General features: G+C 38.4%; 1 protein-coding gene across 6 annotated transcripts in view; it reads left to right on the top strand.

The window, feature by feature from the left end:
* LRRC49 (leucine rich repeat containing 49) overlaps positions 1-25,433 on the top strand; it is a 221,804-nt gene that overhangs the window by 48,972 nt on the left and 147,399 nt on the right. For 5 of the 6 annotated variants that reach the window (XR_009447769.1, XM_059658507.1, XM_059658518.1 and 2 more), the window contains one exon: positions 13,958-14,019. Coding sequence is in view for 5 of the 6 variants with exons in the window: in XM_059658507.1 (XP_059514490.1) it covers positions 13,958-14,019 (62 nt within the window). In the remaining variant the exon portion in view is untranslated. Of the gene's footprint in view, positions 1-13,724; positions 13,850-13,957; positions 14,020-25,433 lie in introns of those variants that run through there. The other variant, XM_059658548.1, reaches the window with a different exon arrangement.

The following is a 25,433-nucleotide window of genomic DNA, read 5'->3' as shown; positions in this document are numbered from 1 at the left end:
TACCGACTTCTGCGCATGAGCCACGAACTTTCAGCTGCACTGTACGTGCACTCCCGCACGTGGTATTTTGTGGAAGAGCCACACTCAAGGGGCCAAAGAGCCGCATGTGGCTCACAAGCCACTGTTTGCCGACCACGGCTTTAGGGAAATGAAATAAATATTATAGCATTGATTTATGCAAAGCAAGCAGCTAAGGTAATTCTGTTTCCTTCTGAACTTAAATTGCAGACATAATTATTAAGCTTTATATTTTTTGATTTGGGGAAGTATTTATGTGTTTTCTATTTTAAAATATAAATATAAAATTAAAAACAGAATAGAAATATTATCAGTAAATGAATCAGCCAGTGTAAATGTATACTGAATCCTTTTCTGTTTTATCATGGGTATAGAATTCATAGGAAAGAAGTTTATTAATGAATGCTGATGAATTGTTGCAAAGGGAAAAAATAAGGAGTTTTGGAGCTGTGAAGGCATGCATAAATATCATATTCTTTGCAATTTTTATTTTTTAAATCTATTTTTATTGATTTCAGAGAGGAAGGGAGTGGGAAAGAGATGGAAACATCAGTGATGAGACAGAATCATTGATTGGCTGCCTCCTGCATGCTCCTTACTGGGGTTCAAGCTTACAACCCAGGCATGTGCTGTGACCGGGAATTGAACCATGACCACTGAGCACACAGGCTGGGCTTATTGCAATTCTTAAAGAGGCAGCTTGGTATAGTGGAAATGCTTTAAAAAAATAAGAGTTGGGTAAAGTTTCTTATTTATCCTTATATGTATACTCACAATTTCCTATAAATTAATATGCATCATACTTATTATCCTGACAATGATACTATATGTATAATGTTTTAAACTTTTAGAAATTAATATAATTTTGTTCCAGGTGAAACTGCCATTCCTTTTCCACCTCTGGTCCTACTGTAGTAGTTATTAACTATCTCCATAGATAAAACACCTGCACTCTCCATCCTTCCTTGACAAATACTCTTTATTTAGAGACCAGATCCCAATTCTCCAACTAAGGGTTTCCTCCGCCACCTGCTCTGTAGGTGGTTGTATGTGTGCATGGCTGGGGTAGAGGTGGGCTGGGGGTGTGTGGATTTGTTGGTATTTCTGGAATAGCTGTTGAGTAGACAGAACTTTAATTACACTTCCACTTGATTCAGTCAACCACCAGTCCACACCTGTGCTTTGAATGTACTGATTTGGAGCATGGAGCAGGATGGCATTCTGTCAGAAAGGATTGCCGCCTTTGCAATGCAGCAGCTCTTTTGTGAGTTCTGAGCTGCAGTTTTCTCTGTTCAAGATCATCTCTGATATTATCCTCTCTGCTTTTCAGCTCCCTGAAATTCATCAAATGTTGATCTATTGTTGATAATTCTCTCTTTTTTTTAAAGCATTTCCATGGATTTACTCATTTTGTGTTTTTTGTTTGTTTGTTTTGCTTCACCCATTGAATCTTGAGAAGGACATGAAATGAATGCACTACGTATTTCACCATCTCGTTATAGATCTCGTTTTTTGGATGTAGAAAAGTTGTTTGTTAAATTTGCTGATCTTTTTCTTGGAAATTTTAAACCATGTCATTTTAGTTTACATGGGGTTTTCTTTTTTAAAACATTATAAAACATTACAGACATTCCCAAAAGAATAGGAATATTCTAACATTTGTATATCCACTAATCAACTTAATAAATAAAAATGTTGCAAATAGCCGAAACCGGTTTGGCTCAGTGGATAGGCCTTTCAGGCCTGCGGACTGAAAGGTCCCAGGTTCGATTCTGGTCAAGGGCATGTACCTGGGTTGTGGGCACACCCCCAGTGGGAGATGTGCAGGAGGCAGCTGATCGATGTTTCTCTCTTATCGATGTTTCTAACTCTCTATCTCTCTCCCTTCCTCTCTGTAAAAAATCAATAAAATATTTAAAAAGAAAATGTTTCAAATAATAGTTGAGGCCTTCTGTGTAACTCTCCCCCATCACATGTTCTTCCTCCTCAGAGGTGACTACAATTCTGAATTTGGTGTTTATTCCCATGCATGTCTGTTTTTCCCCCGTATCTGTCTGTATCCCTAAAAATATGAAGTAATTCTTTTGCATTCTTTTAAATGTCCTATAAATGGTATTATCATAGTAGTGTATGTATCTTCTGTAAGTTGTTTTTATTAACATTATGTTTTGAGATTTATCTATGTTGATACCTGTAGCTCTAGTTCACTAATTTTCATTGTTATATAGTACTACATTATATTATTGTAAATAAATAGTCATTCTTCTATTTATGGAAAATAATATTATTTTTAATTTTTGGTTATTAAGAGTGATGCAGCTAACTTTATTTACATGTCTTTTTGTGCCTATGTATATAACACTGTCTCTAGGTCAGTGGCTTTCAAACATCTTTAGCCATAATTTATGGCAATAAAACATTTACATTGAGGCCCACTTATTTAATACATATTATGTGAGTCCATTATAGATACCGGGAGCAAGCGTTTCATGAAACTACACCTGCCCTTGCTGTAATCCATTCTGGCATATCCTATTTGATTTGATTTTATCTCATTAAAAATGTTGGTCTCAACGTACTGAATTGATTTCTTGACCAATAAAAAATTGGTTGCAACCTGTATTTGAAAAACAGTGCTCAGTGGTGGATACTTAAGAGAAGCTTGCTGGGTGCCAGGATTATGCACATTACTACACTTTGTCAGATACCTCCAGGTTTTTCCCAAGGGGATGGTACCAAATTACATTTCCATCAGTACTACCTGAGAATTTATTTAATTTCACATCTTTGGTGAAACTTGATGTCAGACCTTTTTATTTTTCCTAATCTTTTAACTACGAAATTGTATTGCATTGAGATTTCATTTTGAATATCTAGTGAGGTTGGCCTTTCATCCTTTTTCTTCTTTAGTATTGAGATTGCCCCTTTTCTGAATAGCCTTATCCTTTGCCCATTGTAAAAAGTTTTTTTGGGTTTTTTTTGTTTACCTTTTCCAGTTGATAAAGAAACAAATCTCTTTTATTTCTGCTGTCTTTTGAGGCACAGAAGTAAAAATCATCCCTTATAAGGCTGTGGACAAAAAGATATTTCTCTATACTGTCTAACAAAGTTTTAAAGTTGGTCTTTAAATGGATTTTTGCTTGTAATGTAAAGTTGAAATCCAATTTCATTTTTTCTTCATTTATTGAAAAGTGAATTCTTTCTTTCTTTCCCTCTGCCTTCGATAGTATCTCCCTCTAGCAAATTAAATATCCACATATGCATGGGTCTGTGCCTGGCCTCTCTGCCTGTCTAACTGATACCTATCCATGTTTCAGTATAACACTCTCTTAATAATTGTAACTTTCTATTTTGTTGTCAGAGCTAGTAGAAGTAGATCCCCAATCTTTCTTTTTCTTCCCTCTCCTTTCGTTCTCAAGCCGCTTTCTTTCCTTCCTTGTTTTTTTTAAATATATTTTTATTGATTTCAGAGAGGAAGAGAGAGAGAGAGAAAGGGGGAGAGGGAGAGAGAGAGAAACATCAATGATGAGAGAGAATCATTGATTGGCTGCCTCCTGTACACCCCGCACTGGAGATCGAGCCTGCAACCCAGGCATGTGCCCTGACTGGGAATCAAACTATGACTTCCTGGTTCATAGGTTGACACTCAACCATTGAGTCATGCTGGCAGGATCCTTCCCTACTTTTGAAAAATAATCTTGGTCCTTTCTTCTATATACATTCTAAAAATAGCATATGAAGTTTTATGAATAACCCTACTGATCTGTTTGATTGGAATACCTTTGAATTTGAAGACAATTGACTTTTTAATGATATTTAGCCTTCAGTGTCATAATATGAATATATAATATTAATATGAATGACATAATATTAATATTGTACCTTTCTCAGTTTATATGTCTAATTTAATTATTTTATGCTTTTCTCCATAAGTAGCTTATTATTTTTTTTTGTTAATCCTCACCTGAGGATATTTTTTCCATTGATTTTTTTTTTTTTAGAGAGAGTGGAAAGAAGGGGGAGGGGAGGAGGAGGAAGAGGAAGAGAGAGAGAGAGAGAGAGAGAGAGAGAGAGAGAGAGAGAGAGATATCAAACCTGCAACCCAGGTATATGCTCTTAACTGAGAATCAAACCTGCGACTCTTAGGTGTGGGGGCCAACACTCTAACCACTGGGCTACTGGGATACATTGTCCAGGGCATTTTTATTTTGTTTTCTTTAGATTTCTTCCTAGATATCTTATACTTTTTTGTTATTGTAAATGTTTTTTGGTCAGAAATAGGTTTCCTACTGTTACTAGTATATGGAACCACAGTTTATTTTGGTTCATTGATCTTATATCTAGCAACCTTGCTCTAACACTTAATAATTTGAATAAAATATCTGTAGATTACCTTAGGTTTTTTAAAATTTAGACATATATATATATTTTAATTTTATTTTTACAAACAATGATAGTTTTTCCCTATTGTAGATTTTGTATCTTCTTGTTTGACTGAACTTCCAGTTTGACTGAATCTCCAGTACAAAGTTGGATAAAGAAGTAAAAGTACCTTATTTTTTATTTTAAAGGGAATGCATCACTTGTTGTGTCTGCTAAATGCCATTTATCAGTCTGAAGAAATTATCCTTATTAGTTTGCTTAAAGTTTATATTATGAATGGTTGTTGGGTTTCATTAAATGATTTTTCTTCAATTCTTATATTGATCATATGGATTCTTTTTAATAAATTAAATTTGAAAATTGTAAGATTTTGTAATAAGTCATTCCAACATTTTTGGTCATTATGTATGTTATATACATTACTGATTTTGTTTGTTAATAATTTATTTACAATATTTACATGTATGTTAATAAATGAGATTGGCCTGTACTTTCTTTTATTTTTATTGTTTTTTTCTGGTATAAAGGTCATACTAGCTTTGTAAAGTATAATAGGGGCACTTCCCATTTTAATTGTGTATCTCTATTTTGGTTTTCTATCTATAATAATAAAAGCATAATATGCTAATTAGACCAGACAGCCAAACGACCTTCTGAATGTCATTCTGGACAAAGCCACCATGGTGGGGGCCAAGGCAGAGGTGGTTAGGGGCAATCAGGCAGGCAGGCGAGCATTTAGGGACACTCAGGCAGGCATGCAGAGTGGTTAGGGGCGATCAGGCAGGCAGGCAAGCGATTAGGGGTGATCAGTCAGGCAAGCAAAGGCGGTTAGGGGCAATCAGGCAGGCAGGCAGAGGCGGTTAGGGGTGATCATGCAGGCAGGCGAGTGGTTGGGGTGAGCAGTTAGGGGTGACCAGGCAGTCAGGCAGAGGTGGTTAGAGGCGATCAGGCAGGCAGGCAAGCAGTTAGGGGTGATCAGGCAGGCAGGTTAGGAGCCTGTGGGATCAGGCCTAAACCAGCAATCAGACGTCTCTTGAACGGTCCCAGATTGTGAGAGGATACAGGACGGACTGAGGGCCCCCCCCCCCCCCCCCCCGCGCAAGAATTTGAATTTCGTGCACCAGGCCTCTAGTTTAGTATAAATCTCAGTTTAATATGAGATAAAGATGACCTGTTCCTGGAATATTTGTAGAATTTATCTGTTAAATAGTCAGGGTAGTTTTAAACTATTGAACTCAGTAATAATAGTAGGCATCAGTTTTGATGTATAATAGTTTTCTTTCATCTAAATTTTCTTTCTAATGTTCTATTTGTAGTCATGTCTTCCTTATCACTTCTACTAATGCTTATTTGTACACTTTTTTTTTTTTATCAATATTACCTGAGGGCTGTGTATTTTACTAGTGGTTTAACAGAACCAGCTTTTGGCTTTATTGAACCTCTCTCATAGCTTTTAAAAAATATTATTTTGTGGATTTTTGATGTCATCTCTTATCCCCTCTATTTTCTTTCTAAGGCAGCGGTTCTCAACCTGTGGGTTGCAACCCCTTTGGGGGTTGAACGACCCTTTCACAGGGGTTGCCTAAGACCATCGGAAAACCCATATATAATTACATATTGTTTTTGTGATTAATCACTATACTTTAATTATGTTCAATTTGTAACAATGAAAATACATCCTGCATATCAGATATTTACATTACGATTCATAACAGTAGCAAAAATTACAGTTATGAAGTAGCAACAAAGTAATTTTATGGTTGGGGGTCACCACAACATGAGGAACTGTATTAAAGGGTCGCGGCATTAGGAAGGTTGAGAACCACTGTTCTAAGGTTTTGTGCTGGATATTTGATACATTTCTTTTCAGTATTTTTAATTTTTTAATATGAGCGCTTAAGGTTATAAATTTCCCTCTTAAAAACCACTATAGTTTCTTTCCCCAAGTTTTGCAATTTAGTAGTTTTATTATTTTCTGAGTTACAGTATTATTTCTTCTTTGAGCTATGTGCTATTAAGAAATATTTCTAAAATTTTTTAATATGGATTGTCTTGTCATTCTTTTCTAATTTATTTTATTGTGGCTAGTGAATGTGGATTATATGTAATTGGTTCTTTTACGTTTGTTGAGGTTTGCTTTATTACCTTGTTAATACTTATAGTCAATATTTATTAACAATATATTTGCCTAGTATGTACTCAGTATTTGAAGCTATGTTTCTAGGTGTATGTAAATTTAAAATCGGTGCATTTTCCTGGTAAATTGTTCCTTTCCTCATTATGTATTACATATCTTTATTACTCCTTCATTGAACAACAATTTTTGAGCATGGGCCTTATGCCAGACACTGTTCTAGGTATGTAGTGTATGTATCAGAAAGCTAATAATACTTCTTGTCTTAACATTTATTTTGTATAATGTTAATATCGGCTTTCTTTTGGTTACTTTTTCCTGGTATATCTTTTTTATTCCTTAACCTTTTTAACATTTTAAATTTTGACATCATTTCAGAAAATGTTGCAATAATGGTATAATAATAGTTACCAGTAACTGTTATTTAGATTTTTTAAATGATAGCATTTTAGTACATTTGCTTTATCCTCTCTCTTGATCATTCTCTCTTTCTTTCTCTTTATATCTATCAATCTCTTTGTTTCTCTATTTTTTTCTGAACCATTTAAGAGTAAGTTGCAGGCATTAAACATCTTTATGTTCACATATTTCAGTGTGTATTTTCTAAAATCAAGGAATTTTCCTATGTAACCACATTACAGTAATGAAAACCAGGAAATTAACATTTTATGATACTACTAGAGGCCCAGTGCACGAAATTCATGCACGGGTAGGGTTCCTAGGCCTGGCCGGCGATCAGGGCCAATCTATGGGGTGACTTAAAGGTAAGATGGGAAACCATAAAAATCTTAGAAGAATCCATAGGCAGCAGAATATCAAACATATGTTGTAACAATATCTTTACCGATACAGCTCAGGGCAATGGAAACTAAGGAGAAAATAAACAACTGAGACTGCATCAAAATAAAAAGCTTCTGCACAGCAAAAGAAACCATCAACAAAACAACAAGAGAGCCCACTGCATGGGAGAACATATTTGCCAATGTTATCACTGATAAGGGTTTAATCTCCAACATTTATAAGGAACTCATGCAACTTAACAAAAGGAAGATAAACAACCCAATCAAAAAATGGGCATAGGACCTTTTCGAAAGAGGACATTCAGAAAGCTAAGAGACATGAAAACATGCTCAAAGTCACTAATTATCTGAGAGATGCAAATCAAAACAACAATGAGGTACCACCTCATACCTGTCAGACTGGCTATCATCAACAAATCAACAAATGACAAGTGCTGGAGAGGATGTGGAGAAAAAGGAGCCCCACTTCACTGCTGGTGGGAATGCAGACTGGTGCAGCCACTGTGGAAGACAGTATGGAGTTACCTCAAGAAGTTAAAAATGGAACTCCCTTTTGACCCGGTAATCCCATTTCTAGGAGTATATCCCAAGAAGCCAGAAACACCAATCAGAAAGGATATATGCACCCTTATGTTCATAGCAGCACAATTTACAATAGCTAAGATTTGGAAACAGCCTAAGTGCCCATCAGCAGATGAGTGGATTAGAAAACTGTGGTACATCTATACAATGGAATACTACGCTGCTATAAAAAAGAAGGAATTCTTATCATTTGCAGCAGCATGGATGGAACTGGAGAGCATTATGCTAAATGAAATAAGCCAGGCAGTGAAAGAAAAATACCACATGATCTCACTCATGTATGGATAATAAAGAACATTATAACCTGATGAACAAAAAGATAGATACAGAGGCAGAGAAGCATTGAACAGACTGTCAAATTATAGTGGGAAGGCTGAGAGGTGTTGGTGGGGGGGGTGGGTAAGAGATCAACTGAAGGACTTGTATGCATGCATATAAGCATAACCAATGGACACAAGACACTGGGGGGAGGGGCGGGGGGGGGAAGGGCATGTTCCTGTGGGTAGGGGAGGCTGGGGGAAGGTAAATTGGGGAAAAAAGCAGACATATGTACTACTATTTGTAATATTTTAAACAGTACAAAAATAATTAAAAATGAAATGGGCAAAGGACCTAAATGGACACTTTTCGAAAGTGGACATAGAGAAGGCCAAGAGACATATGAAAACATGCTCAAAGTCACTAATCATCCGAGAGATGCAAATCAAAACACCAATGAGACACCATCTCACACCCGACAGAATGGCTATCATCAGCAAATCAACAAATGACACGTGCTGGTGAGGATGTGGAGGAAAATAAACCTTGTGCACCGCTGGTGGGAATGCAGACTGGTGCATCCACTGTGGAAGACAGTATGGAGCTTCCTCAAAAAATTAAAATGGAACTCCCATTTGACCCAGTGATCCCACTTCTACAAATATATTCCAAGAAAACAGAAACACCAATCAGAAAGGATATATGTACCCCTATGTTCATAGCAGCACAATTTACAATAGCTAAGATTTGGAAACAGCCTAAGGGCCCATCAGCAGACAGACAAGTGGATTAGAAAACCGTGGCACATCTACACAATGGGATACTATGGTGCTGTAAAAAAAGAAAGAACTCTTACCATTTGCAATAGCATGGGTGGACCTGGAGAGCATTATGCTAAGCAAAATAAGACAGTTGGAGAATGAAAAATATCACATGATCTCACTCATTTGTGGAATATAATGAACAACATAAAACTGATGAACAAAAATAGAGCCAGAGACATAGAAGCGTGGAATAGACTCTCAAACTTCAGAGGGAAGGTAGGGGAGACTGGGGGTGTGTTGTAAGAGATCAACCAAAGGACTTGTATGTATGCAAATAAGCATAACCAATGGACACAGACAGTAGGGGGGTGAAGGCATGTGCATGGAGGGTGGGACTGGAGCTGGCGGGGAGAGGTCAATTTTTTGGCAGTTTGCTTTCTGAAATTTCTACTTGCTCATACCAACTTTTTTACCCCCATAGGTTAGTAGCTTGTCATAGTCAGAAAGTTATTAAAGCCTGAGTTGAGTTTATGTCTTTCAGCAAGTTTTGCCAGGAGTGATAGGGGCATGAATGCTAAGGACCATTTTTTATGAGGAGTTTTGTTAGATCATGCATGTGATGTAAATTTGAACTACAAATTCAAGTGAGAAAAAACCCATGATTATGAGATGGAGGCTTTTTTTTCTTTTTTCTCATAGCTATTAAATCTATCTGTCCTAGATTATAAAGACTAGCAATCTATGTAGTCAGAGTATCAATGGCTGTTATCAATTATTTCCAGTTCCCTTTTATTGTTTTCTTTGTGTGAGAGGATCACAACAGTGCATAGAAGAAAAGCACACTTGAAGAGTAACTTGCAGCTAGATTGATATTTATTGCCATGTAATGGGTAGTAAACAAATATAAAAAGCAGATATGCATATTAATGCCTTTGGGTAACAGACCAAATAATGGGCTTTTCTTCATTGGCATTTTTAAATACAGTCAAACCTTTCTCTACCATCTCCAATTTATGAACAATTTGGTTCTCAGCCAAGTTGTGCACAGAAAAAACGTCTAGGTTGTGAAACCAAACTTTGGTTTTTGAAAGATCTCTCAGGCCACAAAAAAAGGAGAGAATGCTTTTGTTGTTGGGGGAGTCAAAGGTTAGCACAATTTTAACACATAAAGAGGCCATCTAGTGCAACTATTGCTAAGAGTGTGAAGGAAATAATGATCACAGGCCGTTGAAGAGGTATAAAAACTGTTGTAGATTTGGATAAATAAAAAGCAGTTAGCCAGCGTCAGCATTTTGGAGGCAGCAATATATAAACAAACAAAGATGCAGCATGGTGACCGGAAAGATACCCCTGGAATGAGTGCTGAAAGTGACTTAAGGCTAGTAGGAGGTGGTTCGGTAAACTTAAGAAAAGAAGTGTTTATTTGTAGATTAAACAGTACATTAGACATGTACTGTATATAAGAAAGATTAAAATGGAATCATTTGTGGGTCTGGAATGGATTAATTCAATTTACATTATTTCTAATGGAAAAAAATCATTCGGTTTTCGAACAAATTGCTTCTCACACAGCCTTTCGGAATGAATTGAATTTGAGAACCGAGGTTCCACTGTATATGACTAGAGTCATTGATATGATAGCTTACACATGTTATTCCTCATATAATATGTGTCTCTGTCACAAAGTCATGAGTGTAGCAAGTAATCAATTATGTTAGAATTAATTTAATAAACCTCTTTATAAAAAATACCACTTTTCCTTTGTTTTTTCCAAACTTATTGTGCTTTGTTAATAAATTAATTTCCAGTTCTCAAAATTATATCAATCACCCCTATATATATTTTACTCTGACTTTTTTTGTATGACGGAATAAATAACAAGATGAGAGTAACTGTGATTTTATTATAGTCATCTTTGTCCTACTTCATGCATGCCAAAGCCTTTGTCTCTTTGCCTTTCTTCTTCCTTATTCCTCTGCAGGAGGTTGCTCTAAAAATAGCTCCAGAAATAGATGTTATACACATGGTCAGATTGCTGAATCATTTAGTTCTTTTGTGAAGTTTAAGAATGTGGAAAACACTGAGCAGAATAGGGCAGGCATATTTATCAAATGGCAAGTTATGCTTTTGAAGACTAAAGAATTATAATCTCAATAATCTTGTAGTAGTTTTATTTAAATCTATTTTAAAATGATTATATTTATAAATATATAAAATGGTTTTGAATCTTCAAAAAAGTTTTGAATGTGATTCTCAGAATTGCATTTTGTTAAATATAATAAATTTGAAACTATGAGCAGATTAATAACATGAGCTATAAATATTTTATATATAAATATTTTATTTCATTATCTTCTCATCTTAGGTATGTTAACATTATTGCTTCTTTGCAATAGTTTTTCTGCCTATGATATTGTTATCTCCAGAAAAGAACTGTTGAGTTTAATGCTTGATAATGAAATATGGTGATTTTTTCTCAAAGTGAGGATTTAGCTTTTTTACATCATTTCTCCTTTCCCCATCATTCCAAAAATAATTAAACATTTTTGGTAAACAAATTGTTGAATACTGATTCCCCCATAATTGTAATGCTAGGAATTCCTTACAAAGTATATCTCTGAATTGCTAGAAAAATTAAGGAAAAGTTATAATTTTCTTTAAAAAAATGAAATTTGGAACAACAAAAATGATTGTAATTATTTTGCTTGTTAAACTGCTGTAAAGACTGCCTATTGAAGTGGTTATATATGCAGTTGAATTCTGATTTTTAGGTTTTCAATTTATTGTGAATATTTTTCATAGCTCTATAGATCATGACAATTATTGATTTTGAAAATTTGATAAAACATGCTAAAATTTTATTTTATAAATGAAGATAAATGTAAAACATTATACCTTAATTAAAGTTTAAAAAACTTTTCTCATAAATTATCACCTGATGTAATTTGATTTTATATTTTAATAGCCAAAAAATATGTCTTGAAAGGTGTCTGTAGTTTCTGGAGGTGGTAGGCTGGAGCTCAAAGAGACAAAAAAAATAATTTTTTTAAGATGCCTTGATTTAGTGGAATTCTAGGCTACTGCTTCTCAGTTTCTTCCAGTTGAATGCCAGCAAACAATGCTAGTGCCTAGCAATATCTCAGGCAGATTGCAGGAAGAACTGGAGAACAGATTCCCCCAGAGTTCAGAGAGGGCTTTCAGTTAGCTTGTGACTCCATACTTCTGGGGAGCAGATAGGAAGCAAGCTACCATTTTCTTTGGAAAATAGAGCCATGAAATAAAATCAGCTCTACTACTAGTCTATCACTCCTCCTCCTCTCTCATTTCTGGGAATATCAGAGCGTGAGGTAGCTGGTAGAGCTGGTTCAAGAAGTTTGCCAACATGTGGAACCTATCACCCACTGAGGGGACTTCCTGTTCCATGCAGACTTAATTTTGACCATGGTTGATAAACTCTAAAAATCACTAACTCACAGCTATGGAACAGATTTTTCAGGGGTGGGCCTGAGAATGGTAATGCCAAATGAATGGTGCATTTACTGGGTGATTTGATAGCTGCAATTATATTCGTTTTACACTCTTTAGGGCCGAAGGCAGTGATGGCGAACCTATGACACGCCAACTCATTTCTTTGTTTTTTTCTTTGTTAAGTGGCATTTAAATATATAAAATAAATATCAAAAATATAAATCTTTGTTTTACTAAGGTTGCAAATATCAAAAAATTTCTATATGTGACACGGCATCAGAGTTAAGTTAGAGTTTTTCAAAATGCTGACACGCCAAGCTCAAAAGGTTCACCATCACTGGCAGGGGTTGAGAGAAGGTTGGAGGACCCCTGTGCTGTTTTAAAAAGCAGAGTACTGGAAGTCAGGGTAAATGGAATCTTGTGCTCTCAGCCTCTAGGATAGTATGAAATCCTGAGTCACCTTCCCATCCACTTCCACCCTACCCCTGCAGCAATCTCAACTGTATACTTTTTCTTACGTAAATAATGATATTACAGACTAAGCTTCCTCTTAAGACTCTGTTACTCCATATGTCATACTTTTCAGAAGGTTTGTGTCTTTTTACTTAATGAGATTAGGTAACTTTGTTTTTATTTTATGATTTTTAAAAAATCATTTAGGCCCTGGCTGGTGTAGCTCAGTTGGTTGGGTGTTGTCTTGTGCACCAAAAGGTTACTGGTTAGATTCCCAGTCAGGTACATGCCTGGGTTGTGGGTTTGATCGCCAGCATAGGGTGTGCAGGAGGCAGATGATCAGTGATCTGCTCTCACCTCAGTCTTTCTCTCTTTCCCTTTCTCTCTCTCTAAAAATCAATAATTTGGGCCAAAGATTTCAACATTTGCTGAATGTAACTACATGTAAACAGCAGAGGTTTGCTTTTGGGTGCTATACCTTAACAGTAAAGGGTAAATTTCCAATTACAAGAACCTCCAATTCTTGCTCAGAATGGAAATTGCCCTTTTGGTGCCCTTCAGTGACACTATGATCTGCGTTTAGTTTTATGGAGGAATTGTTTGTGTTTTGTTCATTTGTAACTGAGTGGTATATTTCCAAAGGTTTGAGAATCGTGAAGTAAATTGCTTTGAAATTCTCAGTACTATTTGGAAAGAGAATTACATAAATTTAAAATTTAAAGCATTAGAATGGCTTCCTTGTAAAAATGATTTTTAACAAATGTTTGATCATACTACATTTGTGCTACAGTGCAAATGCTGAAGAAGCATTTTGGCTTCTTTCCCAAAAGCATGCTTAAGAGGCTAGCGGCAGCATTTCTCTGTTCCCTTCAGTGCTTTACCTTGTGAGTGGTGCAGCGTGTTCTGCGGATGTACTGAAGCCCTCCCCTTTAATCTGCAGTGGAGAAGAATGGAGCCCAATGTCCAGGAGAAATCTATGGTCCAGCAAGGTTGCAGTGACTAGAAATGACTATTTATTTCAACAGCTGAGCAAGAAGACATTTATAATATTTCTTTTGCTTTCGGCTGATCAATTTTTGCTTTCTGTTTCCTTCTAGAGAGATGTGGATAATTTGCCCTGCCTCCAACGTCTGTTTCTCAGCTTCAACAATATATCTAAGTAAGTGGAAACTCCCAACTTGTCATTTACTAATAATATGATAGTGTGGTTTGTAGTGTTTTAAATTAAGATTGTAAGTACCTTGGAGAATTTATTGACATGTGAGATTTTTAAATTGGAAAATGATAGGGCCATCGGTGACAAAGTTCTTTGTGGAAAAACAAAGCTCTGTTGTGTATCAGTGCCTCTCATACTAAAATAATGAAATTTATGTAATGTGCTTTTTATTTCATTATACTTTAGAGTTTCTCTCTTATAAAATGTGGAAATTTAAACATACATTTTGCTGTCTTTTGTTTGACACTTACTGCACTAGTCAGTTGAATTAGAATTTCTTTCATAAATTACCTACTAAGCAGTTTTGATATAGTTGGCTATATTTGTCAGAGACATTTGCTAATTAGGCCATAACTTCTAACTTAGTATCCCTACTTAGAATGAGTGCTGCCAAGAGACTATACTAATATGTGTGTGTGTGTATATATATATACATATATATATGAATGTATAAATTTTGCTTTACAAAGATTTGAAGCATATAATTCTTTATATTGTGATAAAGTCTCATTCACTGTCGATGTGGGAGATTTTAGAACTGGAGCTGAAACAAGCAGTCAGACTTTTCAGTGAGAAGGGACCTCTATTCCTTCTCTAATTCTTTCATTTTCCTTCCTCCCCCTAGCCACTTAGTTTAAACTAGGTTTTATAACTAACTATCCCTAAATTCTTTAGTTTTACTTCAAGGCTGTTCTTTGAACCTGCTTTTATAAGCTGGTAAGAATTAAGTATAAAAGAGTTTAGAACACATCCCTTCCTGGCCTCTAGGCCTATGCTTCTGATTATTAAAAACTAGTTTAGTTTTTGTGTGTTTTCTATTTGCATCTTTTTCCTCCTCCATCAGACTTGTATTACCTGTATCCCTGTGCTATATCTCTAAATGTTAGAGATTAAATCCAGATGGTGAACTTTACAAATAGGCATTATTTCAAAGAAGATACCTTGAATCTCTCTTTTTTATTTTCTGTGGAAAAGGCATTAACCTTTTCTGTAAGACTTTTTTTTTTTCCAGTTTGTGTTGAATACTCTTCCATCTGCCTTTCTATCTTGTCGAGGAGGTAGGATTTATTTTTCAATGGCAGTGCAAGGGACACTCAACTTTCTTTAGGGAATTTCTACCTAAAGGCCATTAACATCTGTTTTGAGAAGATAGTTCCTTATTCTCACAGTATGTTGTTTCTCATGTGTCACAGTATTAACTGTTTAAGGTGCTGCAAGCACCCTAAGTCTCCAAGCCTGTGGTGGAACTCAATACTATGCTTCTTGTATTATTTATGGGAATAATTTAAAGAGAGATATAAATTTGGGTATACAGATTATGATACTCCCAGATCCCCAGGACATTTGAACTTCTGAACTCCTGGTGCACCCCAGAACCAGCTCAAACTGGTTCTACCCTGTTTCTAGCAAGACTTGGAAGCAAAGTTCGCGAGCAGCACTTGTGAACACCACTCATGAATGATACTTGCGCACCCTTAACTGCTACCCCATGGAACCAAAGGACCAAACATGGCCAGATCCTGAACATCGGATCCCTTTCTTAAGTGAAGGGTCCATTGTCCAGGAAGATCCAGTGCTGAAACCCCTTAATCCTGCCCCAAACCCTTGATGGGGAAGACAGATTTGAGTCTTGCCTCCTATCTCCTTGTTATTCCACTTGTAAAACAAAAGCCTTTTCTCAAAAGCTGGTGCCATAGTCTTGGCTTCTATGTGCATCTGGTAACGAGCCTTTGCTCAGTGACACTGGGTCTGTAGGGAATGGGTAATTATAATTCAGTTAGTTAAACTTAGTTGTGGCAATATTAGAAAATGTAAATCAGCCTGGAAGTGAAGAAAGCCTTCCCGGAGGTAGATGGTACCAGCACTGAACTCTAAGGGCCTTAGCAAAGTAAAGGGTCCTGGGACATTAAAGGCACAGGGCATACTTGGGCAAAGCTGATGCAGAGGGCTCAGGGTGGACTCACTAGGTCTTCTCCCTGGGAACTACAGTGAGCCTTGCCTTCCCCCTCTTTACTTCCGCCCAACCCCCCACAACCATAAAAACCCTGGGCCTTCCTCCGGCTCAGAGTGCTGAAGGGGACTGCCAAAGTACATTTTTTGATTACCTTAAGAGAAATATTCTGTGGCTAATCAAGGGAATTACTTAAATTTCATTATTCACCTCTTCTTCTGGGGTGCTGTTTGGTTGATTCATTGTGTTCTTCTTGGCTCTCATGCTCATAATTTCCAAGTAATGATTGTATTTTTTTCTAGTGGTTCTTATTTTATGAATGAGGTAAAGTTTTCTTGGATTTCTAGAATTTACTTTTTTTCTTGGAGCTAATACCTGTATTTGTTTTCTAAACAAAAGAAAGAAACAAAAATGCTCTTTCTTTCTTTGTTTCTTTATTTCTATGATTTTTGCATGGTAGTTTATATTTATAAATGAGAGTCTAGATGGAGTTATTTTTCCTCAACATGAGTTAAAGTGGGAGGCAGGGGTTGGCTATAAAGGGTCAGTGAGAGAAAAAAGGGGATATATGTAATACTTTCAACAAGAAAGATTAAAAAAATAAAGATCCAGTTGTTTCTAAACATAAAATAATCACTGTGAATGCAGATTGTGAGTGCAGGATTTCTGTCTGCAGGGGATACAGGATAGGGAGGAGGGGGGATGTTTACCCAGTCAGATCTCCCTTAGAATGTGCACAAAGAACTTGCCTTCTGGGATTGCAGGTGCTTTTTTCATCTTTGCCACCAGAACTTAACCAGATCACTGCCCTCTCTCCCTTCATTTTGGGGACAGTTCAGGAGTTAGCCGCTCTGAGAGTGAGAGGCTAGCAGATTGTCACTAAACCCTTCAATAATTACTGGACAGGTGACTCATATCTACTGCCAACACTTGCTGCCTCTGATTTAGGGTATATTCTGCGGCCTTGCCAGCAACACTTACCAGTTTACAATGTAATCATCCTGTTCATTTAAGGCTCTTTAACAATTTTGGGTTTTACTGATTCCATCTGCTTTATATCTTCCAGAAATTCCTTACTGTTCTGGTCTGCTGATGGGCTTCCTGTTTTTTAGTACTGCTATGGAAGAGATTTAGAGAGGGTGGAGAGAGGTTAGAGCAGCCGTGGGCAAACTACAGCCCTCGGGCTGGATCCGGCCCGTTTGAAATGAATAAAACTAAAAAAAAAAAAAGACAGTACCCTTTTATGTAATGACTAGGGGCCCGGTGCACGAAATTCCTGCACTGGGTGTGTGTGGGGGGGAGTGTCCCTCAGCCCAGCCTGCCCCCTCTCACATACTGGGATCCCTCAGGCGTTGACCCCCATCACCCTCCAATCGCAGGATCGGCCCCTTGCCCAGGCCTGACGCCTCCAGCAGAGGTGTCAGGCTTGGACAGGGGACCCCCATCTCCCCCCGATCACTGGCTCTGGCCCCCGCCCAGGCCTGAGGCCTCTGGCCCAGGAATCATGCCTGGGCAGGGGACCCCCATCTCCCTCTGATCGCTTGCTCCACCCCCCGCCCAAGCCTGATGCCTCTGACCCAGGCTTCAGGCCTGGGCAAGGGGACCATCATATCCCCCCAATCCCCGGCTCCACCCCCCACCCAGGCCTGATGCCTCGGCCAGAGGAGTTGACCCTCATCACCCTCCGATCACCAATCACCGGATCGGCCCCTTGACCAGGCCTGAGGCCTCTGGGAGAGGTGTCAGGCCTGGGCAGGGGACCCCCAGCTCCCCGCGGTTGCAGGCTCCGCCCCTGCCCAGGCCTAACACCTCTGGCCTAGGCGTCCAGCCCGGGCAGCAGGCACCCACAGTGGCAGCGGCCCCCCGATCGTGGGCTTCGCTTTAGGCCCAGGCAAGGGACCCCTAGCTCCTGGGACTGCCAGCTTCAACCGTGCCCAGCTCCCATCGCTGGCTCCACCACTACTTCCTGCTATCACTGGCCAGGGCGGCAAAGGCACCTGATTCTCTGATCATGGCTGGGGGGCAGGGCAAAGGTGGCCCCAGGGCCGCCTTTGCCCTGCCCCCCAGCTCTTAGCTCCCCCTGGGTTTCCAATCACTGTCAGTGGCAGGGGGCTTCTTCCTGCTTTCCCTTTTGCCTCCCTGCATTGTGCCTACATATGCAAATTAACCGCCATCTTGTTGGCAGTTAACTGCCAATCTTAGTTGGCGGTTAATTTGCATATAGCCCTGATTAGCCAATGAAAAGGGTAGTGTTGTACGCCAATTACCATTTTTCTCTTTTATTATTGTCGATGTTTACTTTGAATTTATATTAGTTCACACAAACACTCCATCCATGCTTTTGTTCCAGCCCTCCGGTCCAGTTTAAGAACCCATTGTCACCCTCGAGTCAAAAAGTTTGCCCACCCCTGGGTTAGAGCATGTGCTCAGGCAGCCGTTCCCATAACTGTCCTTCCTTTGAGTGATTTCTCCACATAGGCTGCATGTAAAGATAACCTTGGAGGCTTTGAAGATACATAGCAGTCACTGGGTGATCTGCTCCAGCAGATTCGTAGTGGGGCCAGGTGTCTTCTCGGAGGATTCTAATGGGCAATTCAGTGCTGGATTTGGGAACCATTGAGTTATGATACCCCAAAATGAGAATATTTGTTAATTTAGAGTTCGCTGTTTTATGTATAATTTCCCTTCAAAAGGAAAAGCTTTCTAAACACAAATTTTGTCACAGACCAATGCTACCCTCCGGAGGCAGTTTATGCTTTGTAGCCAAAACTGGGGTGTTTCATTAGTTTCATCTCTTCCACTGAGATAGTTGCAAAGTTACAAAGTTAGGTTGTAATTTCTTCTTTTCTTCAATCTCTCTTTTCTTTCATTCTCCAAATGTAGAAAGTTTTTATAAGCTTTTTTTCTTTGTTTTTAAACAGAAAGAAGAGGGTTTATAATTCTAGTGCCTTGATTGTCTAAAAGGGCATGGTTGCTATTGCCTCTAGAGCTAAGGGGAATTCAGTATCTTTAGGAAAGGAGTCAGATACTAGTCAAGGTCAGATATCAGCTCAGGTCTCATGTATTCTTTTTTTTTTCATTGTGGTAAAATCCACATAAATGTACCATCTTAGCCATTGTTAAGCTAAATACATTCACGTTGTTGTGCAGCCAGTTTCTAGAACTCTTTTCATCTTGCAAAACTGAGACTCTATGCCCATTAAAGAACAACTCTCCGTTCCTCTCTCCCCAAGCCCCTGGCAACTACCAGTCTACTTTCTCTTTTTATGAGTTTGCCTACTCTTGATACCTCATCTAATAGAACTATACAATATTTGTCTTTTTGTGACAGACTCATTTCACTTAGCATAATGTCCTCAGAGTTCATCCATGTTGTAACATGTAAAAATGTCCTTTCTTTTTGAGGCTGAATACTTCCGTATCATTCTTGAGGTGGTATGAAAGAGAGTAGAAGAGGGAGCTTGCAGAAAAAGCCATGCCTACCTCTCCATCCTTATTGCCTTCCCATAATGCCTTAGACTCCTCTTCCGCTGAACTTCCTTAAACATATCCTGCTCCCCCGTTCCCACTCAGTCTTTCTATCTCCTGTGGCTTCGGGCAATAATATTTTTCTGTCCTCTCTTTGAGTAAATCCTGAGCTTCCTTTAGATTTCAGATGAAATGACACCACAACGTCTCAAACTTTAATATGCCTAAAAATCATCTGGAGAGTCTTCTTTCTGGGATCCATCTTTCATGGATTCTAAGTCAATAGTTTTAAGTGTGGCTCAGGAATTCATATCTTTAGCAAGTGATGCAGCTGACTTAAAAATACCACTGGTCTGTGCTTTTCAGACTTCAAGTCAAAACTTCTAGAGGGATCCTAAAATCTATTTAGTGAATCAAGACTAGAAAACTAATAGAAAATATCAGTTTGTCACATACTTAAGGGAAAATATTGTTTCATGAAAAATTTTCAGTTTTTTAAAAAAAATATATTTTATTGATTTTTTACAGAGAGGAAGGGAGAGAGATAGAGAGCTAGAAACATCGATGAGAGAGAAACATCGACCAGCTGCCTCCTGCATATCCCCCCTGGGGATGTGCTCGCAACCCACGTACATGCCCTTGACCGGAACCAAACCTGGGACCCTTGAGTCCGCAGGCCGACGCTCTATCCACTGAGCCAAACCGGTTTCGGCTTCAGTTTTAATTATATATGGGTGTATCTATGCATGCATTTGTGGATTACAATGTAAATATATATCTCACTATGGATTAGGTTTTAAAAGTCTGAAAAATACTGTGGGGTCTTGCTACATTCTTTCATAACTTCCTATATTTCCACTATTATTGCAGTGTTCATAGTTTATTGTAATTTCATTTTAAATTGTTCTCCTTGCTAGACTGTGAACTTGAAAAGGGCAGAGGCGTATGTCTGCTTTGTTCAGTAGCTAGCATTTATAGGTAAGCTCTCAGTAAAAATATTACTCTCGTATCAACAAAATTTTCAAAAAGAATTGAATCCCTCAAGTAGAAATATTTATCTGTGTGGTCTAAGAACTTGTTTTGTGGGTCTCCTGTCAATACTAAGTCATTTGGACTATGTTTAATACCTAGACATGTGAGGTTTAAAGGCTTAAATGTTCATAATTTTCTTGGCAGTTGTTTCTGGCTTCCAGGTCAATCTGTTGATTTGTCAGTAAGCATCTTGCCCAGAACTTCCAGATACAAGAAAAATCTATAGAAACGAAACCATTCTGTTATTGTGGTGTGCCCCAGGGTACAGGCAATAAGGATCTGCAGTATCTGCAGGGCATTTAAAAGCAACAACAAAACTGCCAAATATAATTTTTCTTTTATTATCTCTATACACTGGAAGTTATACTAGTAAACAATGTCAGGGATAAAATACTCCTTCCTTCCCTTAGTGAAACAATTCCTTTTGGACTCTGCTTTCTCTTTATGATGTCATTGAAATTTTTAAAGATTTTCATTTTGTTATTTTTGAGGAAGGAATGCTATTACAAGTTTTCCAATGACCTCTTTTAGTAATTACATGACTAAAGGTCACTGGACTCCAAGCTTTGGGGTTTGACTTTTCTTTTATTACAGGGCAAGATTATCCTCTAGGCCAGTGGTCGGCAAACTGCAGCTGGCGAGACACATGTGGCTCTTTGGCCCCTTGAATATGGCTCTTCCACAAAATACCGACTTCTGCACATGGACCACGAAGTTTCAATCGCACTGTACGTGCGTGCCCGCATGTGATATTTTGTGGAAGAGCCACACTCGAGGGGCCAAAGAGCCGTATGTGGCTCGCCAACTGCAGTTTGCCGACCACTGCTCTAGGCTGTTTTCAAAATTTCACTGAAAATGGCTCATAATTTTACCTTTATGTTTTTTTCTCAAGCCACACTTTAGCCTGAGAAAAAAAGTAACCCTGTATGAATTATGTATCCAGAGAAGAACCTATTTCTATTTCAGAAAATCAGAGAAATTGTAATTGCCCTGCAGTTGTTTCTTGTAGTACTAGTTGCTATTTTAAGGAGGAAATTATTTTACTGACCTTCAGAATGTATTGATATTTGTTGGGAATTCAGGTTGTTTCATAAAGTGTTCCTATAGTTGAGATATAGGGCTTTACTATTCTAATTTCCAGGATTGGAAGTGCCATTTCTGTTCTTTTGGCTTGAAGGAAATTCATTTTCCTTAGTACTCACAAAATGTTAAAATGCCTTTACTTTTTTTCCCCTTTGTGGCTAAGTTACAGATAATGAACAATATGCAAATCTTGTTACTAACAGAATACAATAGAGGAAATCAACTATTGAGATATTTTTTCTGACCACCTATTAAGAAAAGTTTTAAATTTAAGAAATGATATGAAAAGAAATGATTACATACTTGTTGAGAAAATTTCATTACCAGTACCCATTTAGCTACTTAACTCCTTTTGAGGTATTTGCCTAGGAACTCACATGGGATTTACCTTCAGACAAACATTTAATTGCATTTTTAAAAGGGCCAACAAAAACAAGTTCTAAAAATAGGGGCTTCCCACCTCCTCCATTCCCTACTGGAGCCACTTTTCTGCCTTTGTTCTGGCCGGAGCCGCCTTTCCGCCTTCCCACACTGTCCAGAGGCCTTGAGCAGGTAGGGCAGTGCGGAACACCTGCGTTGTCACCATGGCAATGACACAAGCATCCCGCCCTGCCCCCGGCCACTCAGCACCTGTGTATGCAAATTAACCTGCCATCTTTGTTGGGTTAATTTGCATACTCACTCCTGATTGGCTGGTGGACGCCACGAAGGTACAGTCAATTTGCATCTTTCTCTTTTATTAGTGTAGATTGTATTATCTATAGTATTTGTCTTCTTATTGTTATGATTTTGTATCCTTACTTATTTATGATTTAGCTTTAGGTAATAATGGCTGGTAATTTAACCTATTTTGCCTACCACTGTATACCTTAAACATTTTTATAGTTTTTGTACTTAAATATTCTATAAAAATTTTGCTTTGAGCTAGCATTTTAAAGTGAACAGAATACATTTGCTTTATATTTTCAAATTTACTAAGTTGCATATAGAGTTTACTGCTAAGAGAAGAATATTTAAGTGACGTGAATAGAAGTTAAAAACTTCATTCAAATGTGTTGCCAGGGAGCATCTGAATGCAGGTACTCTCTGCAGCAGGCCAGAACTTTCCTAGGGTATTGGAGAGTTGAGGATGCCACCTTGCATTTCACCATAGGCACTTTCCAATTTTAACCTCCAGTAGCAACTGGAAGGTGGTTCCTTTTTCATTCCTCTTGCTTGAGGACTCAGCAACTATCAGAATGATATTTTCTGAGGACTGTTTTTGCAAGCCTGGTGGTTTATTGAAGAGTCAAAGTTCATAGGGCAGGGATGGTAGATAGTAAAGAAGAAAGAAAAGGGGAAAATGTATAAGATAGGGAGAAACTGGGGAACCTATATCATGTTTATTTTATTCCTTTGGCATTAGCTTTGAAGGAGAGAAAGACAGAAAAAAACCTGTTGGATGGACATTATTTTGAATAAAGCATTTTTGATGTTTCTCTGGCCTGAGCACTCTTGCAACCTGGGAGCCCTCGTGGGATGTCCAACTGAAGGCTTAGGCCCACATGTCATAGTGACTGGTTGACCAGTTGACTGTCTGCCCCCTGGTGGTCAGTGCACATCATGGCGAGCAGTTGAGTGGCCTCAGCATATCATTAGCATGTTACACTTTGATTGGTTGAACAGCCGACTGGACACTTAGCATATTAGGCTTTTATTACTAGGTGTACCGGTAAATAATGCGGATTTTTTTAAATAGATGGAGTTACACATATGTTGATATATATGTGATTTGATATGTATGCTATTTTGTTGTATTGACAGCAAGCTTCAAAACTTCATATGTTAAAATTGCTGAAGGTGCTAACATCATAGATATTATTACACTTAAAAATGTCGAATTTCATGCCAAAAAAAAGAGCATTTGTGGGAAGTTTTAATTCATTACTTTATTTTGAAGAAAAGTGCAGCTGAAAGTTATCATATACTTCAGGAAGCTTATGGTGAACATGTTCCATCTCAAGATACTTGTGAACGCTGGTTTAAACGCTTTGAAAGTGATGATTTTGATGTGAAAGACAAAGAACATCCAGGTCAACTGAAAAAGTTTGAAGACCAAAAATTATAAGGATTATTGGATGAAGATGCATGTCAAACTCAAAATCAACTTGCAGAAAGATTAAATGTTGCTCAGCAAACAATTTCTGATTATTTACAAGCAATGGGAAAGATTTTAAAGGAAGGAAAATGGGTGCCGAATCAACTGAAGGAAAGACAAATGGAAAATCGAAAAGTCATCAGTAAAATGTTGCTTCAGTGGCACAAAAGAAAGCCTTTTTTGCATCGAATTGTGAGTAGCGATGAAAAGTGGATTTATTTTGAGAATCCCAAATGCACAAAATCATGGGTTGATCCAGGTCAACCATCAACACCAACTGCAAGGTCAAATCGCTTCGGAAAGAAGACAGTGCTCTGCATTTGGTGGGATCAGGAAGGTGGGGTGTATTATGAGCTTCTAAAACCAGGTGAAACTGTTAATACAGATCGCTGCCGACAACAAATAATCAATTTGAACCACACTTCGATCATGAAACAACCAGAATGGGCCACAAGACACAGCAAAGTAATTTTGCTTCATGATAATGTACAATCACACACTTCAAAACCAGTTAAAGACACGTTAAAAGATCTTGCCTTGGAAGTATTTTTACCCACCCGCTGTATTCACCAGACTTTGCTCCTTCAGATTACCACTTGTTCTGATCGATGGCACACGCACTTTCTGAGTAGCACTTCAAAACATACGAAGAAGTGGAAAATTGGGTCTCTGAATGGTTTGCCTCAAAACAAGAAATGTTTTATTGGGATGGTATCCACAAATTACCTGAAAGATGGGGAAATGTTTAGCTAGCGGTGGACATTACTTTGAATAAAGCACTTTTGATGTTTCTCTTGAAATTACTGTGTTTTCTTTGATTACAAAATCCGGCATTTTTAAAAATATACATTTTATTGATTTTTTACAGAGGGCAAGGGAGAGGGATAGAGAGTTAGAAACATCAATTAGAGAGAAACATCGATCAGCTGCCTCCTGCACACCCCCTACTGGGGATGTACCCACAACCAAGGTACATGCCCTTGACTGGAATTGAACCTGGGACCCTTCAGTCCGCAGACTGATGCTCTATCTGCTGAGCCAAACCGGTTAGGGCACAAAATCTGGCATTATTAACCAGTGCACCTAGTATATAGGATGCCTTAGTGATACTCTTTATTTCTAATGGCATATGTAGACATTTAAAGCTCATTTAAAATCAATTCTGTAAGTACAAAAATACAAACAAATGCTGATATGGATTTTATTTATAACACTAGAGGCCCAATGCATGAATTTCATGAATGGGTGAGGTCCCTAGACCTGGCCGGTGATCAGGGTCGATCAGGGACAGGCCAATTGGGGCTGGGCTGATCGGGGCCTGTAGGCCAAGGGGAGGGACGGGTAGGGAGAGACTGTGGGAGGTTGGCCACAGGCCCCAGGAGGGAGCTGGCCCTTGGCCACCCTGGGAAAGGGACCGCGTCTGCCGCCACCCACCCCAGGTTCCCTGCCCCGGCCTGGGCCTGGCCCCGATCAGGTGATCAGGGCCTGCCGGTAGGGTGGAGAATCCCTGGGAGGTTGGCTGGCTGGGGGAAATTGGCTGTGGGAGTGCACTGACCATCGGGGGTAGCTCCTGCGTTGAGTATCTGCCCCTGATGGTCAGTGTGGTCATAGAGACCGGTTGTTCCAGTTCCAGTCGTTCGGTTGTAATGGTCGCCTAGGTTTTTATACATATACTAGAGGCCCGGT

This window comes from Myotis daubentonii, chromosome 1 (genome assembly GCF_963259705.1).
Source record: "Myotis daubentonii chromosome 1, mMyoDau2.1, whole genome shotgun sequence".
In the NCBI taxonomy this organism is placed as follows: domain Eukaryota; kingdom Metazoa; phylum Chordata; class Mammalia; order Chiroptera; family Vespertilionidae; genus Myotis; species Myotis daubentonii.
The sequence above is the reverse complement of the archived record's forward strand: the minus strand, read 5'-3'. Positions and strand labels throughout refer to the sequence as shown.